This window comes from Molothrus aeneus, chromosome 2 (genome assembly GCF_037042795.1).
Source record: "Molothrus aeneus isolate 106 chromosome 2, BPBGC_Maene_1.0, whole genome shotgun sequence".
NCBI classification, from domain to species: Eukaryota; Metazoa; Chordata; class Aves; order Passeriformes; family Icteridae; genus Molothrus; species Molothrus aeneus.
The window spans coordinates 90,197,232-90,213,009 of record NC_089647.1 but is presented as its reverse complement, the minus strand read 5'-3'; the positions used below and the strand labels follow the sequence as shown (position 1 = coordinate 90,213,009).

At 41.9% G+C, this 15,778-nt stretch overlaps 1 protein-coding gene across 1 annotated transcript in view; it reads right to left on the bottom strand.

Moving 5' to 3' along the window:
* The window catches only part of SH3RF3 (SH3 domain containing ring finger 3), a 246,812-nt gene that overhangs the window by 84,625 nt on the left and 146,409 nt on the right, over window positions 1-15,778 (bottom strand). The window contains exons 2-3 of the mRNA XM_066545273.1: window positions 8,090-8,365; window positions 1,236-1,331 (exon numbers count right to left, since the gene is read on the bottom strand). Coding sequence (XP_066401370.1) covers window positions 1,236-1,331; window positions 8,090-8,365 — 372 coding nt within the window. The remainder of the gene's footprint in view (window positions 1-1,235; window positions 1,332-8,089; window positions 8,366-15,778) is intronic.

Sequence of the window (15,778 nt, the reverse complement as noted above, 5' to 3'; positions counted from 1 at the left end):
GAAAAGGATGAAATCTGGAAGAAACCCAGCTTTCTCATTTAATCACAACAAACTGAACATGTCTCACACATTCAGAATAGAAGAAAACTAGTCATTAACTTATGTGAGGCAGCTGGTTTCCCAATAATAGCTCCTACACATTCTGGTGTTAATATTATTGTTCTTGTCAACTGTGGGAATGCAATGTATATTAATGACGGTTTATTCCAAATTGGTCATTGTTGGAGTTAATAATTAGGTAGCCAGGCACTAATTATCTCTATTTTGTCTCCAATCACTAACTAAGAAAACTGGAGAAGTAATTTCAGAGGCAGGCACCAGAGCCACACACAGTAAAGCAGGCTCTGCTGTGGGCACAAGAGATTCTTCACTGCAAAGAGGCACCAGACAACGTCTGGAAGCAGAGTTAGGGAGAACTGTTCTAATACTGGATGCAGAGTGGCAGCACCTCACAAAAATGCACATGCATGTGGTGCCCATCTGCTCTTTGCACCCCTGGTTCACCCATGAGGGAGGAAACTCCTTGAAGACACTGCCTGGCACCTGGACAACAGAGCTGCACCAGCAGGGTCCCCACTGCTGGCTGGAGCCCTGGACCCAAGCAACATCTGCCTGGAAGGGCACCACCAGCAGGAGGGGCAGCAGTGGGAAGAGGTGGAACCACAGGTGTGCACAGAGGAAGTGAAGTCTCAGCATTTAGTCTGAAATAAGAATCCTGTGGAAATTACAACAGGAAAGAGTTCAGGATAAAGATGGATCAGGCACACATGGAATGAGAGCCCTTGGGCACATGGGTGGAGGTGCCTGAGCCCCTGCTGAGGCAGAGAACACCCTCAGCAGGTGTCCCCTGCTGAGACACAGACCTCTCAGAAGGCCTGTGCATTTAGATCACGGCTCTCCACCAGCCCAAAACTCACATCTGTCCTCAGATGTATGAAGGTATCCCAACTACAATCCTCCTCCCCTGCTATTTCCCCTATGCACTTTGGAGATTACACCAAAGGGGAAGCCTTTAGAAGGAGTTCATGTAACATATTGTGCTGACCACTTTAAATTGAATTGGGTATACAACCATAGTGCCTTAGCAGACAGCACCCAAAACAATTCCCTTTTCAGTAATTCTGTTTTAGTTTCTCCTTCTCATATAAGAATATTTGAGTTATCCTGCCCTGGTAGGCACAAAACCCTCACAAGATTTCAAGACCAGCATCCACTACCATGTGTTATAAACTTACCTCAACATAGAGGATAGGGAAAATGCCAATCTTGTCACCCAACATTCCTTCTGCCCAGTTGTCATCCACCCTCCTGATGACTGTCAAAATTTCATCCTAAAATCAGAGATACACAAAACACATCATCAAATATTTTCAGTAGAAAGATGCCAATTTTTGGTTACCCAAATGATAGCTTAGAGAGTGAGTACACAGAGGAGGTCACAAGCCAGGTAAAAGTGTTTCCTAAATCCTAGCAGCATCCCTGTCCCAGCATCTTTTTCCAGGCCTCCCGCTCAAAGTGCACTGAAGCACCCTGCAGACCAGTGCAGCTCATGCTGGCTGTCAGCAGCTCCAAGGGTCAGAGCACAGCAGGTGGGAACAGGTAACTCCTGGCTTCACTGGGGGAGAGAAGAATGTCTGACCCAAGAGGTCACCTACAAATCAGAGGTGAAAACTCTTCAGCATGAAGTTGCCCCTGTGCATCCAAGGGTCTGTTGTGATGCTTGTCTGCTCTGGAACACAATTCAAAGGGAAGCACCAGTACAGCACAGGTACTCCTGGAAACATTTCCAACAAGGAATAGTACAAGGTGCTCAGCAACAAGCCTACACAGCTAGCACACTGAATGTCAGTTTTTCTTTAAAGAAATATTATAAGGTAAAACTGCAAAGCAAATAAAAAACCAAAGATAACATGTCAAAAAACCAAATTGCATTGACCTGTTGGATCAGCTTCAGTTTAGATACAAGTTCATTTCCTAAAACCAATGGTATTTTGAGATTATGTTTAATCTAGGGGACCTTATAAGAATTTCAGGAGATGATGAACTTCTTTGTGATTATAAAACAAGAGATAAAGCAAAGTACAAACCACATTCATATTGCTCAAATTTTCACTTGGTATAGTTCACACCCAGAACGTACAAGTCATTAGGTAAGCTCAAGTTACTAGAACAAAACTCTGACTTTTTCCAGTTTGAACTACTCAGATTGCCAATGGATTTCTGCTACCATCCCTTTCTTCTGGGGTCATCATACTAAACCCAGGCTTAAACCAGCACTGCTTTCTACAACAGCTGTGGAAGGCAACCCTCTCAATGGGGCTCTGCCTGGATGCTCAGATCTCCTAAGAAAAAAGGAAGGAGTGGGCTGAGAAAAGCTGGGAAGTCAGCTTTGTTCCCTCATGGCATCCAATCTTCCTCTGCTCCTGTGCAGGAATTTACCAAAAAGAAGAAAATCTCTTCCTCCAGAAAGCTGAGACAGAGTTCCCTGCCGATCTCATTCTCACTTTATTTCCACTACCCTCACTTTATTTCCACTCTGTGAAAATAAGAGCTATGTATGGTATACCACGCTCCATGTAACAAGATCCTGATGTCAAATGGCCAGGCAAGGGCAGCTGGTTTTTTTGCAGATACTTCTCACCTAGAAAAAACTCCCACAAATTCCTGATCCAGGATGTTCAGACCATGGATTTGCTTTGATAGAAAAATGACCAGAACAGAGACGTGATGTGATGTACTTTGTAGTTTTTGAACATGTGCATTTTGAATACATGCACTCTGAAATTGTTTAAATGTTTCCTTTGCATTATTCATCTGAATGATCCATTAGGGGAAAGCTCATAGAAATGGCTACAAACTGAGTCCTTCAGCTATTTATTACAGCTGGAAGGATGCAAAAAGAATTTGTGCATTTAATTTCCTGAAGAAACAGCTAGCATTCCCTTCCAAAGCCCTGTCTGCACAGACCATTTTTGATCTGTTAAAGAACTGACATTAATACATCTCTGCAAAGCTTCCACACACTCTTACAAAAGACCGATTAGCATAAATTTAGAATCTAGGTAAAGGTGTAAACGAGGAAAAGAAATGACTGCATCACTTCAGGGGCCTGCTATGAGCCTTCCTACTTTTTATATCTGCTCAGCTATTTCCCTAAAATAGCTTTTTAAAAACACAAAATGTGATGTAGTCTACACTACATGCACATATATAATCTTATGTGTGTATAAGTGCATACACATGGGTATGAATAGAATCATAGATTGCTCAGGTTACAAAGGACCTCTAAGATCATTGAGTTCAACCACTAACCCAGCACTGCATATAAATGTACATATATTTGCAACTATTTACACATGTAAGAAATTAAGAAAAAAAATTTTAAACTGTAAAACCCCAGAAGCTTTTGACCAGATTTTGCTAGAGGCACTGTGCAATCCCATCTCTGGAGCAGGCTGTACAGACACCTGGCAGGAAAGGTTTATCCTGTGTTGACTTTGCTCAAGGATGGGGTGGGGAATGGCTGACCTTTGAAGATCCCTTTCAACTTTACCTTCCCTGGATGTATTAAATCTGGAAGCATTTCCATACACTGAACTTCGTTTGGCTCAGCCAAGTCTGGCTACTGAATATGGTCCTATATGAGAAATGCATCCTGAGATACGCTGACATTCAAAATTAGTATTTTTGTGGGAGAGCAAAGTGCAAATTCTTGAGAATTCCATCACATAATTAGTTTTAAGAAGGGTGTTGAAAATCTTCATAATTACAGCAAATCCCAAAATATCTTTTGAAATTTTTTTATTACTAGAAAGTTTCTTTGAATTTGCAGCCAATGACATCATTCTATACAGTGAACTGCTGAAAGCTTCAGCATGAACTGTTTTAGAACCTTATATTAGTTGGATAGCCGTGCTACTTATAAATTCCTAGAAAGGTTCCCAAAAGGATCATGAATAGCAAAACGCCACAGATCTCTTGGTATACCACTTCACTATTTCACATTGACTAAATTGATTTCCAGGCAGCATAAAGGAATCCAAGCCTCAAATCTCATTTCAAAAGCCAATGGTATCCACTGTAGTTTGGACAAAGATATGCCGCGCTCCTTTTTTGCCTGTTGCTAGACCCTTTAATTATTTGCTCTCCCCTTCTTGCTTGAGTTTCTCTCTATTCATCAGGGCTGGATCAGCCTTGTGACAGGCATGTGGGACCTGCAGTTCCAGTTTATAATCATTATCAGAAAAGAAGTCAAAGATAAATCACTTAAAAAGCTATCTGATTGACAGAGAAATGAATCCTTTTGCTGAGAAAACAGCACAAAATTGTGTCCAATAACAGTCATGATTCACAGCCTGATTTTTATTCTAGTCATTAATGGCCATTAACGAAGCAATACAGAGCAGCTGTGCCTGCTATTCTGCAGAGATAACTACCCCATCTAGAGCACTGGGGAGATCGCAGCGATGGCACCACGTGCTGCTTGGTGAGTCCAGAGACAGCGCTAGCCAGCTGGCACCAGAATCCTGTCACCAGCTATTGCTGGGATGGTCCCTCTGTGAACAGCAAATGCTGCTGGAACTGAGTGCTAAGGGGCTGCTCCACAGCCAGGAACAAGTATTGGATGTGATAGTTCTAAGATTGGCACGGCTCTTGTTAGACACCACTGTGGGCTGGGATCAAAAGTGTTGGAAAATGAAGGAAACAGTTGATGTTATTAACAATGTGATGAGCAATGAAGCATGGTGAACAGTTGATGCTACCTCGACAGGTTTGAGCCTCATCAACCAGCCTCACTCAGCCTTCTGATGGCCATGTGAAGATGCATGCAAAGGGTGGTCAAACACCAAAACAAATGTGTGGGCTGAAACTGGACTCAGGGTAAGACTGGAACAGACAACCATGCAACTAATTCAGATTTGCACTGCTACACTTGAGAGCAGAATCCTCTTGCACATGGTTTGTACCAGCATTCACAGCCCAGAGAAGGATAGATTATTTTTTAAAACAGAGACAGCAGGATCCCATGTCCATACTGTGGTACCATGTTAGGAGAGATTAGAAAGCTGAGCCACTAAGTATATCCCAAAAGCATGCAATTGGGCTCTGTAGGCCACAGCGTGATCCCAACCACACTAGAGAACATCAGGAGTACAACTTCTGAAACTACTGTCATTAAACTGGTGCACAGTTGACACAAGGCTGGAACCAGTTGTTACTGGTTGATACCGTTGATAAAAAGTAACTGCCTGGTTTGGCTAATCACTGCCCAACACTGAGAGAAAACAAATTAAGTAGGAAATCTGGGTAAGTTCTATCATCTTACAGACAGCACAGAGGAGAGAACAGAGGTGAGACCCTATGCCTGTATGTATGGCTTCTCTGTATGTATGTATGTATGTATGTATGTATGTATGTATGTATGGCTTCTCTGGGAAGAGGACTTGAGGGAGCAGTCCAAATGGTGTAAAAGAATGTGGGAGCTTTGTTTTTTGCACTGGATATTCAACACAGATTTTTCTCTGCCCCTCTTGATTTTATTCTTACATATAAATATTATTACATTTACATCTTTGGCCTTTTATTTGGAGAGTGTTGTATGCACAGGGGATGAAAATAGGTAAATGGCAGAAGCACCCTGCAGCACTCCTCATGAAGATCTGTGTAAAGTAGACTTCATTTCCTTGCAATACACATCTGGAACAATGAAACATTTTCATTTTGAAAAATATAACAAAACAAATTAGTAACAGGAAACACCAAATATCCTCCCTTTGTTTTCTTTTACTATACCAGTAGATATTCTGAGTGCATAGTAAGAAGGGGGATGGGAAAAAGCAAAGCCCAGTGAAAGAACAACAAAACAAAATTATACAGAATACTCCCATGTTTGAGTTTCCTTCTTGTAGCTTCTCTTTAGAGGAAAATTCTTCTTTATTTTATGTTTATAGGTAAAATCCAATCACAAATGTCTGGTAGCCTGAAATGAGTTGCAGTACACAAATAGGTTGTGTTAGTTTGTGTAAGTGTTATGCCAATGTAACCCCTCTGCCAGAGGAAGGAACAAATAGTGTAAATGAAACTGAGACCTGGTCCAGCATCTTCAGATGCAAACTGAGACATTCAAGTGATGCATATTGCCCAAAGTGACAAATCACATCTACAGCACTGCAGTGCTCAGGACTCTGTGCAGAGGAACTGACTGTATCAGCAGATGATCTATAATCTGGGCTAAACAGGAACCTTCATCAGCACAGGTGACAGCTAAAATTAGCATTGAGAAAACTGATGAAAACATGACAGTAAAGTCCCAAGATGAAAAATAGATTATTCACTGTCAGGGAGAACAATAGGCAGGACATAAAAACTGTTACAAGGTGACAGTGTGTGTAGTGGAAGGAGCTAAAGAAGAAAATAGCAGTAGAAGAGAAACCAAACCCCCTTGGAGAAAACAGAGTCATCAGGGATAAAAGGATGCCGACAGTAACACGAGGGGTGAAAACAAGGGAAATTGAAAGATTGAGAGTAGAGCTATACAGCAGGAAGAAATGCTCCATGTGAGAATGATATTGGACAGCCAAGAAAATGAGGACTATCACTATAGAAAGGCAGTTATTGTAAAGGAGGTTTTCTAATATATGGCACCAAATATATCAAATACAAAAGTGTCAAGGAAAGGACCTGCTGTAACAAAAAAGACCACAACTGCCTGGCATACCTATTAAATTTCTTAAGACTGAGCAAGCAAGGAATACTTTAAGCAGAGAAGGAAGACTGCATCTCAGAGAAGTCACCAGTGTACCTCTGGGCAGGCAGCGAGAAAAACAACGCACCAGAAAATATATATTTACTGATAAGGTCTCAGAGGTAACTTCTGGCCAACTTTCTGTTAGTGCAGGGCTGTAACTTCTCACTAAGCAGCCCACTTTCTCGCAGAGATTCATGGCTCCAGGGAGGCTGGCTGGTCGCGGGGTTTGCAGTGTTTGCAATCAAACACTTCACTTGCTATGGAATAAAAGTGCTTACAAATCCTTTGTTAAATAAATATGAGAAAATACAGTCTAGGAAATTGCATTCTGCTGAGAAACACTGCATGAGTGAAAAAGATGTTACATTCGGTGAGAAAATTACACGCTGCAAATAATTCATTCAGCTATAATAAGTAGCTTCAAAAGAGGAGGTCAGTAAAATCCTGGTGAAGGATATTTTTATTGTCTATTTCATATTCATTTTCAGCATAACTGTTATTACTTTATGTGATACTATAACAGCCGCAGACAGCTGAAATAAAACAGAAAATGACAATGAACAGGTTCTCCATGGCATTCACTGCCATAAATTAACAATAGGGGATAGGCTTTATTTTACTGTGGGTTTCTTGATATCCATGAAACCCATCTAAGGTCAACACAAATTGCTAGGGAGGGGAGTGGGAGGCAAAAAGCAGGTGGGGAGGTGGGGGTGAAGGGGAAAACGTGACATTTTAAATCCAAAGGAAATTACGGTATCTCAGTTTTCTCTCATTCCAACAGGAATTTATTAAACATTTTGGTTTAAAAAAAACCACCAAAGACCGTTTTTTAAATGTCTGCTTTTTACTGTCTTTATGTTCTTAAAATAGGAAATACTATTATGATGATAGTGTATTTCAACTGCTAATTGGTATATGGTATGATGCAATACACATTTTGAAGCTGAATGCAATTTTAAAACATTGGAACATCTGATTCAATAAGGAACATTCAAAGGCACATTTCCATTAGGGTTTTTTTTCTGAAATTTGAGTAATTCTTGGGGAACATTTCAATGCAGATGAAATGCATGCTTTTTAGAGGGAAAAAATGTTCTCAGGAAGCGTGTAGTCAGTTCTACTTGTTGAGCGTCACTAGCTTTACACCAGCCTTGCTATTCATGGCACAATCTCAGAGAGTGCAGGGTAGGCCAGGGAGGCCAGGCCAGGAAGACCAGGAAGGTGTCCCACCAGTCCCAGCACCCCTGTGCTCCTGGCTCAGCTGCCAGCACCGCATGTGCCCCATCACTCCCTACCTAAGCAGACTGCTGAACATTTTTAAAAAACCCATTCCCCTACCTTGGTGAAGGTCAGGCAATCCTTGTCTTGATCTTTATCCTTTATTTCAAAGTCATAAAGTGCTTTGCCCTGCGGTGGAGCTTGTGGGAGGGGCTTGATGCACTGGATGTAGCTGGCGGGGAAGAAGCCATGGTTGCCATTGAGCTCCCCATGGTACCAGTTCTCGTCCACCTTGCGCCGCAGGATGATGATGTCCCCCTTGTTAAACTTGAGGTCACCAGGCTCCTTTCCCTCATATGTGTACAGGGCTTTGCCATAGGGAAGCTGAGAAACACTCTGGGGAAACAAAACAAACAGCTTTAAGCCATCTCCAGCCAGCACCAATATCATTCCTAGAGCCCTTGTTTAGCTAGAAGCAAACTGAGCAGCCATGGTCATTTACCAAATGACCCCAATGACTGCAGCAGACTGCCCCATACTGCTAGATGCTGGATCTCAGGAAAACTAGGGTGCAGGTGATGATAAGCCTGAGAAGGTAGGCGTGTTACATCAGAGCAGGCACCGTCCATCTCATGTAGCTCAGCTGAAACCTGCAATACGTCTTACACCACCAAGCAGCATCACTTAATTTGCAAAATATCCTATGTAAGCAGGACTATATGTTTAAACAACTAAACTTGGACGTGTGAAAAGGCAAAATATTGGATATTTTGACCTTCAGGGTTGCTTTGGTTTCTGAAGCTCAGAAGAGAGACAAAACAATACATGCTTGATGATTCACAGGGTTATACAAGCTGGCAAATTGGTAATTTTTCATTGCATTTGTTTGAGCATTTCCAAACATTTTTGAGTTTGAAGCCTTTTGTTTAGCTTTTGATTCTGTAACCAAATACTCTTATTTCTTTCAAAATCCCCAAGTCTCATGCTACTCACTGAGGGCTACTGTAAACAGTTATAATATTCTTTGTTGCTTATGAATTAATGTCCTTGTGGAAAAGTGGAATGGGCAGAATGCCCCAAATCTTTCTTTTAGAACTAAAAAGAGCTCTGAAGCTTGCACTGTCATTAAAAAAATTAAACAAACTTACTAAAAAATCATGGCCCATGAGAACAAAAAAAGCCTAAGAAGTTCATTGTTTGGTATGATAAAAGAGTGAAACCTATTTGATGGAAGCCACTCTACTCAAGTGGGAAGAATTCTTCCCAGAGTTCATTTTGTCCCAGTGAAAGGCAGATTATCTCAGCCAGGCTGGGACTGCATGGACAATGTTTTGGTGGAAGTACTGGTTTATGCAGCCCCTGTCCTCCCCATCTACTTGCTCCTCTTCTTGCTGAGTCCCACAGAGCAGGGTGTAACTGTGTTGGACACAGCTTCCTGCTGCTTTGGTCCTATCACAGTTCTTTAACCCATGCTGGAGTGCAAAAGGTGTATTGCTGTATTATCCTATACCATTTTTTATTTTATTCAATTTGAACTAAGAGTCAGCTTGCAAATATATAGCAGCACATAACACAAGGGATGTTAGAGGGGTCCTTAAAAATCACCCTTCTGTAAGAAGGTTTGGGTTTTTTTTCAGAGTTGTATTTACAAAAATGACAGAGTTTTCTTTGCATACACATGCCTTTGACTAGTCTGTTCCCTGCTGTGCATCATGCTTGTCAATGGGGTGTTCTATAGGGACAATGAAAAGGTAAAGCTATATTTAATAAAACACCCTGGTATTCCCCCAGGTGTTTCTAATGCCTGTATTTCTGGATGACATTCCTGTGCCTAAAATAACACTCAGATGCTTTCCCCAGAGGATAGGTGGAGTGGCCTGACAGAAACACTGCACTTCCAGAAAATAAGAAGCTGGGATGACTTTTCATGGTATTAGTTAAAGCCACAAGCAGAGGCATTTTTCAATTCCAATGGGTGCATTAAATGGACCTGCTCTGGTGGAGTGGGTTTTATGCTCTTCCACCTGCATCTTTCGGCAGGAGGAGGAGAAGCAGAGCCCTGCCTGCACTGCCTGCTGGTGCCTCTGCCGCTCCTGGGCGCCAGATGGTCACTGCGGCAGGCACACACCATCACACTGATCAAAGAGCAACTTTCTTCAATGCACCTTCACACACAGGCGTTACCTTACTCATTTTTATTAGGAAAGGCTTTAGTAGCTGTGCAGGTCTTGGAATGCTGTGTGACAGATCTTTTTGCCTACAGCCCACACTGGAGGAGACAGGCAAAGAGGCACAGCTCTTCAGAGTGTGATCCATGTTGTCTGGAGGGGGATTTAATGTCTTTCAGATGTGTCCCCAGTTCTAACTTTTCTCATTAGCAATTTGCAGTTCCTCTGCAAGTCCTCTGTATTCTTCTGGATTTTGCTGTATCTGAATGGAGCTACCCACTTAAAGACCAGTTATTCTGGAAGCTCCTTCAAACATAACTAAAAAAGCATACAATCAACAGCCAGCTAACAGTCTCTGCCAAATCAGTGGCAGCATCCTACTGGTATTTTTCTCTCTGCCAGGATGGTTATTTCCCTTGAAAGCAAAGCGTTGTCCCCTACACAGCATTTTAAAGATTAAGCATACAATACCATCAAACTCCTTAGGTAAGGCATAGATTGCATTACTCATTTGAAACTAGAAAAAAAACCCCACACTAAGCTGAAAGACTACAGAGCCTTGTAGTAATTTAGAAATAAAAGAACCATTACTCTAATTCATGCTGGGAGAAGACAATTTATCAAAGGAAGAGTAAGACTTCTGCCAGGTGCATACTGCTGATCCAAAAACATGCTCTGTATCACTCACCCTAGACAGGACCTTCCTATTCCCAAGATCTTTGTAGCAATTCAAGGTCAGATCACTTTCTTTACTTTTTAGCCAATTTCTCTTCCCAAGCCTTATTTTACTGTGTAAAAAGGCAACACAGTAGCCCCAAGAGCTACAGAAAACAAAGTAGATTTTATTTCATTGCGCACTTCATCAATGAAATTCTTATGCAATACATGCTGGGCTTTTATTGATAATTAATTGATCTGGCTAGAAGATGATTCAGGTCCTGTTTTTAACTTCACCTGATGCAAATGAAGACTTTTAAGAAAAACAAATCAACTGCCAGATGTAAATTTGAAATCTGGCATTGTTTTATTTGGAGACCCTAATGTGGGAATTTGCAGCTTAGGTGCTTGTGTTCCTCTTCTCTTTCATGGGCTTATCTGTGGGCCATCTAGGAAGATCTGGACAACTGACAGTGGGAGGGACTTCCAAAAACAAACTGCTCCAATTATTCAGAATTTCTAATTCTGAATCACAGCTTTTCAACTAAAAACTCTGCAGAGGCATTTTTTAAGGTAAGCATGTTATTTAGTGGAAAAGATACCCTCCTACTGAAAAAGTGAGACGCTTCCCAGCCTTTCTGTAAGGCTCTATCGACCCGTTTTATTTGAGTGTCCCATGTAAACCTTGCATTTACTGTGGCCCAGGTACCAGTGTCCTTTAATCATTTTCAAATAAAGCTACTTCCTCTGTTCTAAAACCTTAGGTGTCTGCTCAAATCAGTCAAAGAGAGAAATTTTATATCACAATTACAATAAAAAAAACAAACAAAACAAAACACAAAAAAACCAAAATACCCTCAACCAACAAACCAACCAACCAACCCCAAACACTTAAGAGAAACTCATGAAGCGCCTTTGATTATATATTCTGGTCAAAAGATCTAGCTTTCAGTGGACTTTTCATGGTCACATTATATTAATGGTTCCTAAGAAGCATATTTTTGGAAGTTTCCCTTTATTATTCCTAGTTTTGGTTAATTCATAAGTGAGAAGCAGATCAGATTCAGAAAATTCCTCTGAACTAATCTGAAAGGAGGGAGCATTAACTATCTTTTAGAAATAGAATAAAAACAATCTCTGCTGTTGTTTGCTAGTTGTAATGTGGTTCTTAGAAGTCTTCCTCTGATCTTGATTATCTTCCTCACTGATAATCTTTGTGCAGACAATTCTGGCCTATCCACTCCCCTCTTCTTCACTTGACTTTCCCAACTCAAAGGAAAAGAGGTTGGCCAGGACTGATGTCTGACTGATGTTCAAACTCCCCAAGCCCTGCTGGTGAGCATGGCCTTCCCATTTTATTTTCTAAACCTCAGCTCATGCCCTGTCCTATTTCCACTCAGGTCTTTGTTCCATGCAGCAGCATTTCAGTCAGAAATCATCACCTTCAGAATGTCCACGTGGTCTTTCCTACAAAACCTTCTAATCTAAACCAGGATATAAAGAATCATCCCAGAGATCAGACTTAAGCAAAGCAGAGACAGGCAAGGTTCAGGGGAGGCAAAGCACATAGAGGTGTTTTTCCAGCAACTGCAGGAGGCTCACACCTTCCTCTTCCTCCCTGCTTCAGCAGAGCAAAACCTCCTTACCCTTCCTGTGCCCATTCCATGCATGAGCACTGCCACACCAACTGCTGGTGGACAACACTGAGCCTCTGCACTGCACCCTTGGCATGCACTTCATCCCCTGCTCCACCACCTAAGTCCCTGCTCATCCATGGGGCCCCATCTTGGCATCTCCTGCCTCACTATGCCCATGGAGAGGAACTCCCTTTCCAAGCCTGGCCCCAGCAGCATCGTGCTGCTCCTCTCCCCGTGCCACTCAGCCTCACAATGGCCACTCCTGCATCCAGGCACCAATGTGGTGGCAGCCTGGCTGTCCTGTGAGGAGCTCAGCAGTGACCACCAGCCCACTGCCTTCCTCCAAGTCAGCTCTTGACCTGTGCTTCACTGTGAGGAACCCCTGCCATCAAGCCCCTCTCCAGCTGCCATGAAATCTGGTGGAGCACAACGCAGGTGGCTGCAAAATTAAACAGCCTCGACATCTGACTGCGTCAAGTAGTTGATTTGCCCTGCTGGTTTATTGTGAGGCTAACTGGCACTTGGCTATGATGTGTATTAAATTTCAAAACTCTGTGTGGGTGTGTATAGAAATAAAAAAAAATAAGAAAGGAAGAAAGGAAGGGATGAAGTCACAGTCAATGGCAACAGCCAGTTTCTTTTTCCTGCCACTAAATCCATGCTGGCACGATGCTGAATACTGCCAAAGGTTTCTTTTCTAGTTCAGCAATCAATACTGATGTGAAAGCCTGAAGCGTTAATATGCTGAAAATCCCCCTTGCAGAAGACTCAATGATATGTTGGCAACTCAATCATTCTGCATTTGTGTTTCAGCAATGTCAAATAGCAGCAGTTAAGCAGAAACCTGCTGGCAAATTGACAAATAACAGCCATGAAGCAATTAACTGGCAAAGCTGGAGCATCCTTCATTATGTATCCTGAAGAACAAAAGGAATGGGAAAAAACCCAAACATACTTGCTTCCAATAAATTCTCCCAGTAGAAAGCTTAGTAGAATGTGAGCTGCCCAGATAGAGTAGGTCTTCAGTTTTCAAAAGTTACAGAAAATAAACTCTTTCCCAATGTGCTTAAAAGCAATGCAGGATGCAATAGGGGTAAGAGCCTGCCAACTTCTGCATGCAGGACTTGGTGGAGGAGGTCACTACTTCATAAAAATGTCTAATGCTTGCCCAAAGTGCTATGCAGGTGCCTATAAAACAAGAAATCAAAAATAAAATAAATAGAGCAAGGCATCCAGCTACTAAACCCAGATAGAAATGCTATGATTCAATCCTTCTCTCAAACTAAGTTTGTGTTTATATCCTTGAAAGCCTAGAAACCTCTTGAGGCTCCAGCTATGGCTTCTCTCTACAACAGCAAAGTTGAAGATTTTTTTTCTGCAGTGTGGAAGCCATGTTAATGCTGAAGGGTAATTTCTCTTGCCCAAGCTCTTGCATTGTGCAGCTCAAACTGTGCAAAAACCTCAACCTCACTGCTTCAAGGGGTTCCCTTGCACATGGAAATCCCCCACAAGAGGCAGGTGTGATTCTGCCTGCCCCATAGGGCAGCAGAATCACCTGACCCCCATGACAGGGGGTGAAAGAGTCAAAGAATTGGAGAAATGCAAAAGGTGGAGGAGTATTTAACTCCTCTTTCCCTTTGCTCCATGAGTCTTGATCATCATCTGAGCTAGGGGTGAAACAGGAGGGGATAAAGCCAAACAACCTCAAAACACACTGCTGGAACAGGAACACTGACTGACAGGAACACTGCTAGGGACAATAATTTTTTTTTTTTTAAGTCTGTAATAAGTCACTTCAGCAAAACACACTGGCATGTTGCTTCTTGCAGTCCTTCAAAATTCTCCAAGATCTATCTCCATACCCCCCATACTACAAATATATTTCTGAAGAGTCTGTTCCTCTGCATGAATGTATATTTATCTCTTTCATCAAGCACTATCAAGTGTAAACATCCAAAGTAAATTCAAAGTTGATAAAGAAGAAAAGGAAAAAATAATGAAAAGTAATTAAAAGCATGCACATCTCAGTGGTAAAATACAGTTAAACACAAGCTATTACTATAAATCATAAATAATAATTAAAACACATACTGCTAATTTTTTGCTCCATTAATCTGAAGCATCATACATTACTGCGAATTTCCCAGTCTACACAAGCAAAGATTCAGCAGCGACAGTTTGGACTGAATTTACGTTTTCCAACTGGTAGGAAACTCCCCACAAGCAGGCTGGGTAGCACTTCAGCATATGGTTTCCTGACACCCATAAGAGCTCTGCAAAAATCCCAGCAGCTGTGCTGGAGAGGACAAGGGCTGCATGATGGAGCATCCATCAGCAGGACTGCTGAGGAGGAGACCGGCTACTCCACTCCCTAGAACTACCCTGTTACTGGGATCTTGGCATCCAAAACTCCCATTCAAATCAGCTGAGAGCAACGTAAATCATGAGCCTGCTCGGATCCCTTTAGGACACAGAAGTGGAAGGCAGTCTGGCACAACGAGCAGCTCCATTGTGGTGGCAGTGCCAGCCGTGTCTGCCAGACTTGGCAGGGCAGCAGGGGCTGTGCACTGCCTGCTTGCTCCTCACCACCCTGCCCACTGTGCTCCCCCTCCGTTTAACACCTTTGCAGAGTGACACCTTTCACCTAAACTAAAACACATGTCTCAGTCAGCCCTAGGAAGGAGAGAGCACTTGCACATGCAACAAGCTTAAGAAACAAGGGGTCAAGGCAAACTTTAGCCAGTGCAGTTAAACCAAAAAATGTATACTCCCACCAGATCTGTGACCTGCAGTTTTTAGTGGCTTTTGTCCTCAAGAGGAACTTTCAGGGTGACAGATCATGAATCATCATCATACCTCACAGCAAAAACTCTCAAAAGTGCTTTGTCTTCTGTGTAAGATGGTTTGTCTTATGTGCAGTGATTCAGAAGTACAGGTCACCTGTCTGACATATCTCAACAGTGACACTGCAGCATTTGCTTTCGCAGAAAGCTGATTACAGGAAAATTAATCAAAGAGAATGTAAATTAGCACAAAGAAACAAAGACAAACCCCACTTATATGCTGTTAGTCAGCTCTGCATGACAGATCAGTAAAAGCCTGAAAAGTCACACTTTGCATGTGACTTTCAACCTTTTTGAAATCAACTTTAAGAATAAAAGTATTTGAGATGACAATAGAAACAGCACCACGGAGAATGAAAACTGAACGTAATCGTTTATATACACTGGAAAGTGGCATGTTTATTGATAATGCCATATAGGTATTAAATAATCACAATAAAAATAAAAGTTCTTAACTAAAGCTTTACTGTTTTGTTTGACAAAATGGTTAACTAATATTTAGGT